Consider the following 18,004-nt stretch of genomic DNA (forward strand, 5'->3'; position numbering starts at 1 on the left):
TTGGCACTTGACCTAGAATTGTCTCAAATGACTTATGCCTTGGACACGACTCAAACGACTTTCCACTTAGCTTGCACTGGTCTTGAATGACCTGAGACTTGCACTTGTCTTGAATGTCTTGTTACCTGACTTGAATTTGTCAAAGAATCACAGACACTTCTCTCAAATGACTTGACACGTTACCTCAGGGCTCAACTTACTCACTGATTGGGATTCACACTCTCCTGTCCTCTGAGGGCACCAATACAAAGGCAAAATATAGCCCAAGATAGAACGCTGTATGCTCACTTCACTGCACCTTCATTTCTCTGCCCAGATATCGGTGCTATTCTCCAATGGTTCTATGTGAAAAGGAGAAGGTGATAATTCCTAAATTTACCCCTAACTCCCCAGGACACAAAGCGATGTGCCATATTAAAATGAGGCCTTTGTTTTATTTACACTTAACTAAATATATCTTTTACTTTCTCGTATTTTTCACACTTCAGCTAATGACACGGGGGCTTGAACCCACTGAATTCAATATGACTCAACGCTGTACACTCAGCCACGCATACATTAATGCAGGATTCATCAGTCATATTTAACAAATCGCATCTCCAGTAAGCCTTTTGTAGCATCTTCATCTCATAAGAAACATAAATAGCAATCCTGACTGTATCAGACACATTAATCAGACATTTTATTGAACTTTTCTTCATGATCATAGATTTTAAAATTCAATCATCAGAAGTCACGGCACCAAAAAACAAAACAAAAAAACAATTAGACATTTCATAGCAAATGTTGCAAATGTTCTCTTTTCCAAGCGCTTTTGGCACAAAGTACAAAGTAGGATCATGTTGGGGAAGTGTGGGTGTGTTTTAAAGTGTGTTTTGCTGACAGGCAGGTTAAAGGTCAATGAATCTATAAAGGAAAGAGAGCACTCAAAAATATCAATGAGGAAACAGTTCACACGACACACTTCACCACATGGGGAGATCATAAATCGATAGAAACCTAAGGTCTATGATACACAAACTGTGCTTTAGGCTATGGCAACATTCAGAAGTAATGTGCGTTGGCTGACTTAAGCCAGTGCTTTATGTTCTTCTCTCTCGTTTGAATTGTGGTTTTTCCACTGTGAGTTTCTTACTCTTTGTTCTCTTTTTCACTCTTTCAACATGTATCATACCCGGCTCAACTGGATGCAAATCAATATGGTAATTGTTGGTGTAGTGTCTTTCTACAACATGGATAACAGAGGAGTTTGAGGGTGAACAATTAGAAAGAAGGTAAGAATTTTTGGTTAATTAACAGTTTCTAAATGTTTAGCTATAGCCTTCAAAAGCCTTCCTTCTCAACTTGTTCCACAGTCACATGTCTTCATTTTAGTTTCCTTGGTGATGGAGGCGATAGCTGCAGAACACAACGTCATCACAGCCCATCCAAATAAGAGTCTTGACCCCTGTGCGGTGATCGTCTCCATTTGTCCGTCACCTGTACAGCACATCTGCCAGTCTGCAGTATTTTTAACATTGTTATCTCCTGCGTTTTTTTTTTTGTGAGTTTGTTTTTGGCTGGTGCAGTGTGGCATGGAAACGTACTGAATCTTCGTTTTTTCATTCAGGAGAGAGATTGAACTGCAGGTACTGCCAAGAGATGAGGCCAGGGTGTCTGGAATGAGCAGGGGAAATGAAAACTAATTTTACTCCTACTATAGCTTGACAGTGGACCTGATGATTCAAAGAATATCATTCAAATGTAGCACACATCTGTTAAAATCAGGCGTCGCTTCATTTGAATCTGAGAGAAATTAACTTAGTGTACTATGATTTGTCTTGATTGTGTTACAAAGACATTCTGACAATCTACTAGCAGAGTAATCTCAAATCGTACATACTGTGTATATTTACAGTATATTTATATACATAATCTGATATCCCTGGATTCCTTAAAAGAGGTCAGAGTAACTGTCCATTTGTATTGGTTCTGCATTTTGTTCCTGTGGAGTTTAAGCTGCTGTAGTAGGTGATGGTTTAATGGTCTCCAAAAAAAGGTGTTAAATTCTTGTATGTGTAGTAGTGTTATCGTCACATCCAAAGTTATTCGAAGCTGTTTCTCTATATTTACAATCTCTTTCCACCAGTCACTACTCTGGTCAGGATTAGATTCAGGTGAGCAGTTCAGCATGTCTTTGCTCTATGAAAAAGAAATCATTTCAATCCATGTTAGACCTGCAAAGGCTTCATATTGGTGTAGATGCGATGAAGCACTGAATTAGAATTAAATTTATCTCCAGGTCCATAATATAGAGATTCTGGTCCGATTGAAACTCTCCCTTAAACAGTAACACTCAGGAAAAGAGATCCTTTGGTCACTGAAGGTGAGAATGGTTCAACCTTAGGATAAAAAAAAAAAGTACCTCTTGCTTTGAGTCTTGTGACCCTGAGCCCCCCCTTGCTTCCCTTCACTACATGATTCCCTCGCTGCGTTTGCTCCTCCACACCACCAGGGCTGTCATGAGAAGGGTGACCAGGATGGGCACCACGATGAAGGGACCCAGGATGCGGTTGGGTGGGTCCCTGAGAAGCCGTCCAGAGAGCGAGCAGTCGCGGAAGTACTGCTTGTGGACTCTGATGAAGAACTCGTCCACCAGCCGGTTCGGCCAGAAGCACTCCATCTTCAGCGCCACCAGGTAAGTGCAGTTTGTCAGGTCACCGTAGATCCTGCATGTTGTGACACAAAAGAAAAGGAACAAGGTTACACTGTGAAGATTCACGTTTTTCCTGCTCTCTGTTGGTATGATTTTACATATTGTGTGTTGTATTGTTCTTATAAAGGCTAAATTAACATCCAGCTGAGGAAAAATAGTCAAACTGCCCATATCATGAGCTCTGGCCCGAATCTGTAAAATGGTCCTCGCATGGTGCCCTGTGGCACAATGGGCCAGTAGTGTTGCAGACCTAGTTTTCACATCTGGACAGGGACTGGGCCAGATGAGAAATGGATGTGGGTTATTTTTCTAGTTGTTCCCACGAGGCCTGCCCACATTTACTTTGATTCAGCTGACTGACCGTGAGGTCCAGTGTTCCCAGCCTGTACCCAGTGTGTGTCTGTAATGGGGCAGTAAAATGGACGCGACTGAAATGCAAATCTTCGGCTTTGGAAGTGGATTGGACCCAGAGTCATCTGCTATCTGTGTGAGGACTGGATGTGGCAATTAGCCATTTAGACTGAAAGGGTTTATTTACCAAAACAAGGAGAACCTCTAATTTATTTATGTGGTACATCTTAAAATGCACAGTATTAGTAAAATGAAAAGGGGTTTATCTTAAAAATCTAATCTTGATAAAATAAGATTTGTATGTATTATATGCTGAGGTAAGAGAAGACTCTTGTACCACGTTGTCAACAGAGCTCAAATGCAAAACACTTCTCCTTCACTGTTAGAAACCCTCCCTGAAAAAGAGACCTATCATACATGTAGTGTGTGTGTGTGTGTGTGTGTGTGTGTGTGTGTGTGTGTGTGTGTGTGTGTGTGTGTGAGTGTGTGTGTGTGTGTGTGTGTGTGTGTGTGTGTGTGTGTGTGTGTGTATATGTGTGGGTCGTCCATGGTAAATGAGGTAATGACCCATGATTATGGCTGAGCACACAACGGACTCTGCAGCTTCACAAATTAGATACATCATTACACCTATAGAAGCCAACATAAGGTCCGAGCATCAGTTCACATGTACACTGACCACACACACACACACACACACACGAATGCACACTTACACTGTGCCATTTGATTGATCCATTAATGGCATGGCCATGGCCAGATTTAAAATGATTTTCATGTGGATATTATTATTATACCCACATATTCAAAGACATCACTATTCACTACACTGCAGTTAACAGTAAGGGAAGTCTTGTATAGTGCAATCCAGAAATAGGTAAAAAAAAACTGCAAATCAGCTGATGGATATGCAAGTAAACAATAACTAAACTACAGACAGTCTGTGCTGCAGATGTTAGCTCCCAATTTTAATTCTTTATTAGAAATTTTTCTAATTGATTTTATTATTGCTGCATATTCATGGAAAATACAGGCCAGAAAAACTACAAAACAGACACTGATATAATATCATCATATACAACTGTTTTGGCTAATGTAGCAAGAAAACAGTTGCTAATTTACACATCTATGAGGTACAGAGCAACATTAGCATTTATTTGGGTCATGTTTCTTGGCCCCCAGGCTAATTTAAATCCAATATTCACTCTTCTTTTAGCTCTGTGTTTGCTCCACCAAGTCCTGAGGGAGACATATTTATCAGCTAAATGCTCCACTGTGTTCAGCAGCTAGTTGCTAACTTTTATCGCTTGCCATTTGGTGCTGTGCGATAGCATACAGTGGAGTTTTTTTTTTTTCAAGGAAAACAGCTGTCTGCTGCTGCTTGAAATTTGGTTAATGAGAGCCATGAGACTGAATCAAAACAGTGAAACCGGAACGACGCTAAAATGCTGTAAACATGAAGAGAACTGCAGAGTCTGCTGATAATTCTCTGTGGGTTTATCTCGGACCCCTTTCAAATAACAAGTAGTAAACTGACCCGATGTTTATATTTATGTATCAAGTATAAAGTTTTATGTATCAATTAACGCAGCTTTAATATCCAAACATTGTCTCTAGTGATGAGAATCTGCTGTGCTCGTTCTCTCTTGTCGGCACGGCTCAACATTTAACATGTTTGTTTAATATTCTAACGGCTTTCGATGCTGCACCCCAACACGAGGCTTGTCTTTGTGGAAGTTTCATGGATGTAAACAGCTCAGGGCTGCTTGGCATGGGACCAGTGCAGTGCTTCAGAGCTGTGTGGTTGCTTCAGGTGGCAAGTTCGCTCTGTCTTGATGTGTACCTCCTTCCTCCGCTGTTTCCTTGAAGTTTTTACAAATCACTTGTGAAAGAGTTGCGAAAAAGAGTTGTGGTCCCGCTGTTGGTCTAACGAGCACTGAGGTTTTGCTGGGGATGTTTATGAGTCACCGCCTGAAAGAAGTCGCAGCAGAGTGGAGTCATGGGTGGCGAATAGGAGGAGGCGTAGTCGGTTACCAGTTCACCTCATGTGGCTGGAGTTAGCGTCAAATCAAAGCTGACAGTGTGCAACTATGTGTCTATGTGTCTATGTAATCCCTCTTCATATCTATTTCCTTTTAGTCATCGAGCCTTATGAAACAGAGTACAGAGTGAATCAGTTTTTATTCAGCATTTATTCACCATCCTGCTTCTTTGTCCTAACCATGTACATGTGCTGTGACCAAGACATTCAGTACTGTGCTAACGTCTTTTAAACTATTCAGCTGCTATTGTATTACCCAACACTGTCTGAGGCCACAGGGCGAGCGTTTGTTTTTTTTTCTCAATTAATACAAAAGAAAGAAAAGAAAGAAAGAAAGAAAGACAGAGTTAGCGGGGAGGAATATGACGGGGAAACAAAAAATGATGCAGTCAGGAGGAGGGTGTACAGTTTAAATGGCTTAACAAGCAGGGCTTATGTATGGTTTTCTGTCACCATTTCTCCCTCTCATGTTGATGTCCAGAGCTGATCTCCTTCCACAGACAGTCAGCCTTGATTGTGTGCGTAAGGAGTGCGACTCAAGAATTAAAGCTGTTAGTGAGTACTGAGACATAGAGCTGATGGCCTATGTTGCTATTCTTCAATTACTGTACAACATAAATCTCTGACGAAACAGCTTTCATTCAGCTCAGTGTTTCATTTGACGTTCTCTCTGTTGGCATCAACAAACAGCAAGAGTGGTAGCAGGGTTGCTGTCGGCAGCTGTAGGTGCAGGGACATGCAGTGTTGCAGGGAGGGCTGATTTTTATAGGCCAACCTGGAAGTTAGCATCACCATGGTCGCCTCGACAAAAAGCCAATGGGATTTTTACATACGCCTTTTGGATTAATGCAGAAATTAAGCTCTGCGACGAACAACAGTTTATGATGATATGATATATATTATGTTCAGCATGAAGTAATAAATAAACCATTTTTATGATTTTTGAAGCCTTAATACAATTGCCAGAAGTAAAAAGCTATTGTTAGGCTATAAACGTACTACACCATGGTCACATGACTACAGCATCACCACCATAAGCTTGACTAGAAGTTAAGATTTAGCTCTTACCTCTTCTACAAAAGCCAGAAAGTTAGTGATAGTTTGCAAAAGCAAAAGTTTGAACACGACAAGGCTGTGAGGGTGATCTGGCGACCGGGTGGTTTAAATATTTGGCATGATGATGTTCACCGTCCGGACAACCTCTGTAGTCTCATTTAGCCACTCGTGAGCAAGCAGCCTTTTTTTTATGAGACGTCAAATTTGTAAAGAAATCACAACTGCAGTGTTTACAGAAGGATTTTATGTCGTAGGATAAAAGGTGAAAATGAGCTTCTGTTAACCAAAGACCTTATTTCAGTCATCTAACCAAAAACACATGACTTCAGGACGAGGGAACCAGAAATGCTAAAACGCTAACTAGTTTCCAGGATTTAGGACTCGTTCCAGCAGCGCTCTATTCCTGATGTTGGAGAAAATGATTTAAATGATTAATTCTGAAGTTTGGGTCAAAAAATGTTGGACATGCTCTGTGTTCAGTGCTCTTGTGTTAAACAACTTTCAGCAGCATTTTTGAGGCTAAAGCCTTTTGATTACATCGCTGGGCTTAACAAAGGCCAGACACCCTCAACCAAATGCACTCTGGAAACTTATGTTAGGACAAATGAAAGTTGTGATGGATCATTCTACAATTAGTTGGCTTCCTCAGATACTATTTGTTGAGTATGTCCGCCATTTGCCGTCTAAGTTTAATCCTCGGGACGGAGAAGAGAAGGTTTACAGAGACGGTTCGTCTTATTTACACAAAGCATTGGGACAGCTTCATGCAGGGTTTGCTACTCTGAGCAGCGATGCAGATTTTCTCTGACCATTATTTACAGTCACTTTAGATCTCCTGATAACCACATGCACATAGAAGACATTTCTTGTTAAAGGGTAAAGCATTCTGTAAAGTCAAAAATAGCCTGAAATGAACTTGTGAAGTTCACTGCAAGAACAGGGAGAGAGTTGTCATATTCAGTTTTGTTTTGTTGGAGAGAAGGTGTATTTCCTATTTCCCCATGTTTACACTGACAAACCAAATAACAACACTGGAGCTTTATCCAGTGGACGCTCTAGCTGTACTAGAGGGCAGAATCAACGTAGGTGAATTTAAATGAATCTATGTTAATATAGTGATTACATTTCTGTAAGACAGTATTTCAGAACACATCACATTATAATTAACATTATCATGAGCTCTGTTTGAGCACTTCACTGCTGACGTACGGTGTGTTTTTGTGAGTTCATTCAGTTTAAACTGAAGTTCTTGTTGTTCATCACTTTGTCGGATGATATATAAACAACACTAATAATGTTAGTAAGCTCGGTCAAGTCTGTGACTGTGCCCACTCTCACCTCGAGTGGTTTTTTTTTCCCCTCTATTTTAGTTTTTTAAATTGTGTGTGTGGGAGATGAAGTGTGTAATATGGGCCTGAAAAAAAGTGGCCGTTTAGCTGAAACTTTGAACTTGTGAATTGATGCTTCTGTTGTGTATTTATTACATTTCGTGTTCATGTGAAAACAAATGCGCATGATTATATCTGAACGTGTGAACATGAACGCAAAAAAATGATGGAAAAAAGATGTGTGTGCACGAAACCCTGTTGCTTGTTTGGAGTGCGTGCTTCCTCTTTAAATAAAATAGGCAGCGAGAGGCGGAAAAACAGAGCACGACACAGATATAGATGTAGAAATAAAGAGATGCAGACAGATTCATTGCCTCACTGACTATATTTATAATAAAACTAGGACAGAGGCAGTTGAATTAGGCAGGGGCATGCTGTTTAAAGTAGTTTGATCTGTTGACTGTTGAGCACAGTTTGAATAAATAAAACCTGGATAATGAATAAGTAAAAGTGACTTGGGAAATGACTCACAACTGCTCCTTAATTCCACTTAACTCGTAGAGCCGAGCGGGGAGGGTGGACAGGCATGAAGGTAGATGGATGGCGTTATTTATTCATTTGATATTGTAAAATATTTGATAGAAATAAGGATTTCATGAAGCGTGCTGTTGTCACTTCACCAAAGGCAGAAAGACAACAGTGAGTATTCACAGTAATTGGAACAAGTAAATCTGATGATCTCTGCCAAGGAAGTCATGTTGTCGGTGGAAAGTTAGGATGTGGCCAAGGAATGAGAGATGAGTTTTTTTGACTTTGGTACATTTGCCAATAATCAAAATAACAAAATTCCCATGCGCACATTACTGACAAAAGAAAACCTCCTCTCAGTCTCACAGAAGCTGGAGGTAAAGTGGTGGAGTGATACTTTAAAAAAAAAAAAAAAAAAACCTTTTACACACTTTGAAAAAATGTTTTTATTTAATATCATGCTGTCACCTTCTATTTTCTGCTGGCTTTAAATATGTCATATTTCTCTAAAAGAAAATAAACTGTCAAAGCAAAAGGATTCTTTTTCGCCTTGTATGATATTGCTCTCCTGACAATCTCTGAGTCGTATTATATTTAAGAAAAGTTTGTATTAAGTTAAACCTCTCTGTGAAATTACCATCAGGGAGGCAAACATCTTGGAGTCATGCTGTGCTGAGAAGCAGAGACTGAGGTGTTCAGACTGACTTTGTGAAAAAAAACCCCACAGCCCTCCCCTTCATTAGACTGAGGCCGGTCTGCAGCAGCACTGCAGGGGTGTTGACGCAGTTGTTGGCAAAAAAAAAAAAAAACAAAAAAAAGAAACACTTTCAGACACTACTCAGGTCATTTTCTTTGTGCCCTTTTTCTTTCTTCATTCTTTCAGTTAAGAGCAATGCATCATGGTATATCTTGCTTGATTAGTGACTAATGACTATTGGTTGTACACTCATTTTCTCATTGCACTGTGGGTATATAATAATGTGATGTGATATAATGAACTTATAAGTTCATTATATCACATCACATTATTAACAGTAGTTATAGTTACAATAATTCGTCTCATCCGGGTTCGTCACTGTTTTGCGTCCCCTGGAAACACTTGCGTTGATGTTTGTGGTACTTCCAGCGCATTTCTGCCTTTGGTTGTAGTTGTGTGTATTTGCAGTGCATGTGTTGTCAAAATGATGAAGGTGTTTTCTGAATTTGCATGTTTTTTGTGTGCGTCTGCGCCGGCGAGAGCCAGCACTCTGATGTTTTCGGGTTGTCCATCTGTCCATACGTACGTACGTCCATCTGCACCTTTCTCCTGAACACCATATCTCCATAACGCCTTGAGAGAACTTCAGTTTTTTTTGGTTATAACTCACAAATTCATCTACTAATTATGACACAAAGATAAAATGATGAAGTGACATTTTATATCCAAATGGTCAAAGGTCAACTTCACTGTGACATCATAATGTTCTGTAACTCAGGAAGGAGAAATTGTGACTATATAAATTTCCTGCAACTTGGCTGGTTGGCGGAGACATACAACTGCGAGGCGGTAATTCAAGTCTTAAGTTGCGGTGCGCTGAGCTCTCAGGGGCGCTGTAGTTTGTGCACCTAATAAACCTTCAAACTCTGATCTTAATTATCCACAGATATTGCAGAGAAGGTGAAACTCTCCTGCCACTGTGTGATGTGTCAGGTCTCATCATTCTCCCCTCGGTTATAGAAACTAATTTCCCTGATTTCAACATCCTATCAAAAACCCAAAAGGCTTCCTGTCATCGATGATCACAACAGTCAGCGACCTTTATGTGCTGCTGCTGCTTCACTAACAATAAACCATGAATACAAATATCAGGTCAGCAGTTTTTAATTGTTCATGCTCAGCCAAGGATCATCTTCCTTTTCTTCCAAGTGTCTCTGACAGCACTTCACAGAACAAGGGAAGACGGGGAAGCTAAGTAACAAAGACGCCGAAACTCTCACTGGAGATCAAACAAAAGCAGCTTTCTGGGGCAAAACGGCAAACAGTTTTGATCAACAGCGATACCGTCATTATACTTTTGTTCGTTATAACTGAGGGAACGTCTGATATGATGAGATAAGAAAAAGATTCCTTGAAGAAAGAGATTATTTTCTCCTTACACACAGATACACATCTATGCTGATTTTCTCTTGTTCTCAGTTTCTAAACATGACCAGGTCAATGACCAACCTCCTCTGTCCCGTAATGTTATACCAAGCGTCGTACCCTTAAACTGGATCTCATTAGGGCCGTCAAACAGAAGAAAAATCCTCTTCATTGCGTTTTTTGTTTCTGTCATGCTCGGAGAGATCACAGGAGAGATTTCTCTATCTGCAACCCAAGGAAGGGAAAAAAAGGGGCCAAAACTGTCACTACTGAGCACATCAGACACAATGTTCTTCTTTTTCCTTCTACTCTGTTATTCTGCTAACCTCCCGCATCCCTTTTTCTCTGGGGGACATTGAGTTTGTGAAGAAGATAAAATATTTTTGCAAAGTCTGGATGATGTACATATATTTTCCAATTGTATTTTTTGTTCTTTTCTGGCCCCCAAAATACACACACACACACACACACACACACACACACACACACCCACCCTATGGTTCTCTGTATCTGTTTCAAATCCGTCAATGCCAGGATGTGCACGGATGGGGCTTGAAGTGCGTTTTGAAGTTTGTTGACATGTGTGCTTATGTGTGTGTGTGTGTGTGTGCGTGTGCGTGTGTGTGTGCGTGTGTGTGCGTGAATGACTGCAGGTATACTTTGAGTGCTTTGTGTGTGTTTGTACTGAGGTATGGTTTTGCTTTGGGGACTCAGTGTATACAGTTTAGAGATGTTTGCGTGTGAGCAGATGAGTCAGGATTTGTGCGTGTGTCTAAATGTTTGTTCTGGCTTGATGCTGAAATATCGCTGCTATACTCAGACAGATAAACTAACTCACATATACTGTTTTATACCATTAAGCCAAAACACAGATTTAAGTCTATACAATTCCATTGGGCACAAAACCTAATCTCAGTGGCTCACAGCAAAACAATCCGGCTGAGGACTCCGGCCAAAACAGACACATACATCTTCATGACACTGATGGAGTGGGTTTATACAAGGCTTGTTCTCAAGAGGATATTTTCATAGACTCATTAGCTTTTGATAAAGGCTGCTACATTTGCACTGACCAGTAGAATATTCTGACCATTAGAAAAAATACAAATAATATAAATAAAAGAAAAAAACAATACTACAAATGTATTATCAAACACACTGCGTGTATGCATTTTTTTCCCTCGCAAAACATTAAAGTATTATGAAACCTAAATTGTAAACAGTCATGGATGACAGTGTTCCTCCTCCCCGTCTTTTGTTGCCATATTGCTGTGATTCTTGGTGCATTACAGACACCGTCACATCAGTCAGTGGAATATTCTGAAACTGGCAGCAGCAAAATGTGGTGCTGTGTGCTCAGGCATGTGTCATTGTGCCAGACAATAAGCAAATCAGTGACCCACCTACAGAAACACTGCTCCACTTTAAACATCCAGGTATATCTTTGTTTTGAATATTAATTCATTTAAAATCAATCAATCAGATTAATTAATATCAATTATTCTGTCCTCTATAATTTTGGAACTACCTTGTTTAAGTAGAATTGGGGTTAGGCAATATTACACCTGCAGGCAGAGATCTGAATATTTATTCACTGGTAATTCACTGGTGGTAATTTTTCTCAAAAACACATAGTGGAGAGAGGAGTGGTTGAGCCTCCCTAACAAGCCACTGCAATCAGATGCTCACAGCATCTATTGGGCCTTTTTAGCCTTTGAGGCAAAACTCAGGGAACAAAATGTAACAACTACAGGTAACTACTATGAATGGACCTGTCCGTTATTTCTAATCAGATCATCAGATGGCAACAAAAGAAGACATTCTTTAGAGTATGTTTAATGTGTGTGTGTTAATGTAGAATGATACAGTATGATGGTGAATGGCGGTGTAACAACACAAAGGGGCAGGGAGAGAGAGAGAGAGAGAGGAAAAGACAGGCAATGGTGCAAAACAAGAGGAGGAAAATATTCCTGGGCAAACTCATCCCAGATTCTTTTGTGCTTCAGCTGAAACCCAGTGGGACCAATGAGTCCACAAAGTGAATGTTTGCAGTATTGATGCGAAGGCTGAGAACAAGGAGACGGCTCAATTAAAGCAGGGAAACGCCTCTTGTTGTTTTCCTCTAAGGGCTCCAGTACATACATACTCAAATCAATCAGGTTTGAGGTAGGTAAAGATGGCGCTGTGTGTGAATACCAATGTACTCAAAACAAATAATATAGGAGACAGAAGATTATAAAGAATTAGGCTTCAAGCTGTTTTTACAGCAAAAAAGAAGAGAAAAAGGAAATGCAATCCATTCATATGATATGAAGATGTTTTTCCAATAGTGTTGTGGGTGCCAGGTAACTGCTGCCTGGATTATGTTCACAGGCAACATAATTTTGTTTTTTTTATTTTGGTGTGAATGAATGAAGCCCCATATTTATTAATAGCAGCAGAGTCACCACCAGGAGGTGGTTTGGGTGGGCGGTGGGTGAACAGAGCATGTGACTGTCACACACAGACTAGAGTTTGGATCCCAGACTCCTGTCTGAGGTTTACGCAACAAAGGCTCTTTGGTTATGGTTAGGGAAAGATGGTGGTTTTGGTTTAATGTAAATACACATATTGAAGTCACTGTATTCTGTATTAAACCACACCTTTACAAAGAAGGTTAATAACGCTGTAATCACAACACGTGGATATTTTGCTGTAGATATTTTGGCAGAAAACAGACCTTTGTTAACATTTTACGCACGTGTTCAGTATTGACTGGCCAAATAAACAAATTAACAACACATTCTTAGAAGTTACCGTAATAGAAAAATCTGGTCGCAATTACGTTTCCTTCAAAATGTATTTGCTGTTGCAAATTAGTTGTAAATAAATGTAATTTGTGGCTCAGGAGGCGGGAGAGCGGGTCGTTCACTAATTGTCCACTTATCAGAAGGTCAGTCGTTTGATCCTCGGCTCCGTCAGTCCACGTGTCGAAGTGTCCTTGGTGTCTTAATGTCCTAAGATACTGAACCCCAAATTGCCTCTGATGGTATGAGTGTGTAAATGGTAAAAGGGCTGCATGGATGTGTGTGTGAATGGGTGACTGTGGTTTGTAGTGTAAGGCACTTTGAGTGGTCGATAAGACTAGAAAAGTGCTGTAGAAGTGCAGTTTATTTCATAAAAAAAGCATTCACAAAACTGAATAACACTGATTTTTATGTATTCTTTATGTCTATATATGGAGAATAATAAATAAAAAAAATCAGGTCAAATGATAATTACATAATCTTATTGGAAGATGCAGTGACAGGCTGCTTTATGTCCAGCCATGACATATCATGCTAATACAAATGAAAAACCAAATATTCAAATCATTGTCCTCATGTTTTTTCACATGCATTGTATAACAGCTGTAGTTGTGGGGCAATCCAGGCACTGCTGGATGCCATCCAGTCACTGGAGCTGTAAAAACACACGTCAATCCATCTCTAATCACAGACTAATCAGCCGTTTAATCAGAGATCCACTGAAAGGGAACTTGAGCTAGCTTTCCACACTACTGAGCTGCATGGATTTTTCTGGCCCGGGTTTGCACATAACCCGATGTGAGCTCACCCACAAAAGGGTTTTTAAATTATTACAGATGGCTGACAGGCATGCATGACTGACCAACCAAAATACCCTCCAACAACCACACAAGGGGAAAAAAAGGCTCTTGTAAAACCAAGAAACGGGGCTATTTTTAAACTCGGAGCCTGCAGTATGAAAAACAGAGACAAGGTCAAACGGAGAGAATTAGATCTTAATTAGGATTAATCAGAAACACAATATTGGTCTTTGGATTTATTGGAAAACCCGTTGTACTGTATTGTGATCCTGTGTTTATGCAAGCCCAGCTGGTTGAGAACAAGCTGATTTAAAGAATTACTTGGTCACATGACAAAGTGGTTACCCTAGCAGTAAGAGCCCTGAATCAACATACATACATAGCTCACATGGAAACACAGTAAATGAGAAAAATGAGCATAGTGCACTGTAAAAGTGAGAACACAAAGACATGTAATGAGGACTCTAAAGAAATGTAGCAGGCGACAGGGATTAATAAGCAGGAGAAAAACATCTATTTTATGCCAGAAAATATTTTCTCCTCTGAGAATTCGTGTGCGATTGTTTACACATTAAATGAAAATAAAAATGAAAGAACGCTGAAGTTGTTTTTCAAGTGTTTGTCAGAGTAGTTTGTGTGTGTGTGTGTGTGTGTGCGTGCGTGCGTACGGGCGTGCCTGCGTGCATGTGTGTGTGTGTGTTAGAGGCTATGCTAAGCTACTGCCGCCAAACGCAGTAATGTAATAATGTGCCATAATTAGCCAACTAACCCAGCAGACAGAGCGGACGGATGAGCTGATACAGCCCACAGGGTCTTCTGCTGCTGAGGTTGGCAGATGGATTGACTACAGCAAAAGCATCATTAATAGACTCCATACATATTTATAAACAGCAGATTATCTCAAGTTGTTGATGTTAAAGTTTGTTTTTTTAGTGCTGTTGTGGAGCTCTTGTTTTCCATGTTTACTTTTCTTTCAGATAATAAGTAGTGTTCTTAGTTTCAGCTTGTTGTATTAATAACAAATAAGAACAAGTGTAGCTTCACAGCTTGTCAAAGTCCAAGTGATATTGATGGACACATATCTTGGGTTGCACCTCGTCCTGCAGAACGAGCTCGTAAACAAACTCTTATTCCTCCTTCTCGCTCAGCTGTCAGTCAAACACGTGGCCTCTGACTCAGAGTCTCAGAGGATAAAGGAGCATTTTTATTTATCTCAAGAACAATTAATTCAATGTACAGCACTTTGATATTAATATGGACTGCAAAGAGGAAGTGACTAATCGGTTGGACATTCAAGTTGTTCTTATGAGATATAAACAGCTATGATCAAGTTGTATTTTATAATTACTGTGGTCATTGGATTAATTTTTTTTTTGTTGTTCTTTTTTTGCTACAAGGCATTTTATGTTATAATGGCTGCAGAAAAGTTCACTGTAGAGTCTCAGACACTTGAAGCAATTAAACTGTCACTTTGTTTGTTCAGAGATGTCACTGGCACCAAGTAATTGGACGTAACAGCTGAAATCATTTTCTATTTTCCTCTCCAGCAGTTTTATAATTGCCCCATATTTGAATGTAAAAATGGTGCCAGTTATAGTTGTAGCGTAGGGGAACGAAATAGTTACTCAAAGTGTTGGGCGCCAGACAGGAGAATAATAAGAACAATCCCAATCCTGTCTTCTTTTTTTTTAAATAAACATATAATTAACTTGGCAACATAACCCAGTTGGTCTATTACCCTAACTACAAAAGTAAACAACATGAGAGAAATAAATACCATTTACCAAAGCATCTTCATCAATTAAATGCTATTGGAGCCAAAGCATGATCAAAACAATCAAAGCACTCAAATCAAAATAAGATTATAAATCTAATTCAAAGTCTTTCTTCGACACTTCCAAATCAAATCTTTTTTAGTTATTTTTTTTCTCTTTTTTTAACCAATTATATAGGTTAATCCAAACAATATATATATCCCATATCCGTATAAGAAACAGAAATAAATCACATTTAAATACAGTTCCTAAGCTAAATCTAAAAGTCCTTTAATTAGTTTCTGGTACAGTGATTGTTGTGAGTTGTGTGTTAATGAGTGTGAATGGGTTAATGGGTTTTCTTGAGATCTGAGATCCAACCCAGGCGGGGAACAGCTTCCGAACATATCCAAGGGAAGACAGACAAACCAATCACACTCCGGGGATCAGCACACTTCCTATGTCCAGGATTGTTTAGGGTGATCCAGGAAAATCAGGCCGGTTCTTTTGTACAACTGCCACTCTTGTTACTTTTATGTAGTCCCCTGTTTTTTTTAAGAGGCTCGGTAGATTGTTCAGAAACTGGATTGAGTTTCTTAAGTTATCTCCTCCTTTTAACTCTCACTCCTCTCTGCTCCCCTCCATGCTGCTTTTTGTCAGACATTTTCCGTTCCCCCGGCTCACAGGTGCGTCTCATTTATCTCCTCTCCTACCCCTCTTCCCTTTCCTTTCCTTTTGGGAGGCAAAGGCCTATGCTGCTCTTTGTTCTGTTTTTCATGCCCTTTCTGCCACACAGTGAGCACCTCTTTCTGCTTATTTTCCTCTAAATAGTTCCTTTAACATGAAACACCAACAGTACTTTCTTTGACCACACACCATCAGCTTTACAGGTGCAGAGTGAATCTCTACACATCCTCCCAGCACAGGCAGTGACCTGGGTGGCATGTGTATTATTGAGGAGACTGTGACACTCTGACCTCATGTAGCGGCTCCCAGGCCCCTGAAGCTATAAAAACTTTAGTGAGCGCTTTAACGGCTGAATGAGAAAATATCATGATGGAAATAAAAGATATAGAGTGAAATAAGGATTTATGGTTAAGACTGTGGTCAAGTGCTGGCCAGTTAGCGCTTTGTGCTGTTGGGCACGGTGTGGTGTGCTGTCAGGCTATGAATGGTCATATGATGGCCAACTGTGCTAACAGTTCAAACAGCTTGATAGCTGCTTCCTAACCACAACTCAGCTTGTTCTTGCTTCTGTTGACTAATCTGATGTAGATGGTTTGTGCAACCGGACCTCAGTTGTCATGGTTACAATAATAAACACACAGACTGTAACAACATCGCCATGTTTACTATAATAACAGTCATGGCTTGGTTAGGTTTAGGCACTCAAACTACTTGGTTAGGTTTAGGAAGAAAGATCGTGATTTGGGTTAAGATAAGTACTTCCTCAACAGATAATCTTTGTTGTCATGGTTACAGTGATAGCAACCTGGTTAACCTTGTCGGTCATGGATAATAGAAACAGCAAAAACTACTGGTTTCACATGGGAATCGATCACCAATCTCCTGTGTCTTATTCCTGTGTTTTGTTGACCCATCCATCCACTACAACCTCCTCCTGACATGAACTTTACAGCTCTTTATGCTACGTAATTTTTCTTTTGCTCCTGTCATAATTACTACGGCCACCAGATGTCGCCTAACAACAAAATGTAACTATAGGTCCTAATGAACAAATGACCTATGGACTTGTTTTTTTTACAGGAGGACAGTCTCAATAATTAACATACTGACATGTTTCCTACTTTATTTTTTATGAGTTGTAAAGTTATATGTATGAGACACAAATGTATCATATTTTATGCACCAATTTGAAGACACATGTCAGACAATGGATTAAAATGCTGAACCTGAGTGTTCAAGCAGTGCCAGCATCATGCTGGAAAATGTTCAAATTGAACTTAGATGGTGACATGTTATCATTCCCATCTCCAGCTGGATGTCCACATCTTTCCCTCTGCCTTCCATCTGCATTAGTCCACGCATCATATTTTCCATCTGCAAAGTGTCTTGTGTGTACCTGAGCGCTGGTGGAGCAAAATGATTCATTTCAACAACATTCTTCTTCTGAATTATCACACACCTAACCGCACAGATCAGATGCGCGCACCCGAAGGGTTTACTAACAAAGCCCACATGTTTTTCACAGCAGAGCCAGGACCAGAATAATTTGATTAGTCTCAATTGAAGATAGATCAGTGTCAACAGATTGACTGTGCCCTAGAAACTCCCTACAGCCACACAGTTGTGAGAGTATTAAAAATGTATTAGAGTTTCTCCCAAGCTAGGTTCCTTGTATGTATAAATATATGTCACTGTCTTTTACACTGCCAACAAGGAACTGCGGTTGTCTATTCTTTTCTGAAGTGATTGCTTTCGCTCATAATAAAACCTTTCTACTGTTGTTCAGGGTAAAATGGCTATAAATACTTTTCTAAAAGCTAGTCAGTCGTGCTGAGGTGACATTGTACCATTAGTGT

At 39.9% G+C, this 18,004-nt stretch overlaps 1 protein-coding gene across 1 annotated transcript in view; it reads right to left on the bottom strand.

Annotated features, from left to right (window-relative positions):
- Positions 1-2,452: 2,452 nt before the first annotated feature.
- Positions 2,453-18,004, bottom strand: part of ramp1 (receptor activity modifying protein 1) — a 62,626-nt gene continuing 47,074 nt past the window's right edge. The window contains exon 3 of the mRNA XM_022741071.1: positions 2,453-2,708. Coding sequence (XP_022596792.1) covers positions 2,453-2,708 — 256 coding nt within the window. The remainder of the gene's footprint in view (positions 2,709-18,004) is intronic.

Source organism: Seriola dumerili, unplaced genomic scaffold (assembly GCF_002260705.1).
Source record: "Seriola dumerili isolate Sdu_G_001 unplaced genomic scaffold, Sdu_1.0 BDQW01000052.1, whole genome shotgun sequence".
Taxonomy (NCBI): Eukaryota; Metazoa; Chordata; class Actinopteri; order Carangiformes; family Carangidae; genus Seriola; species Seriola dumerili.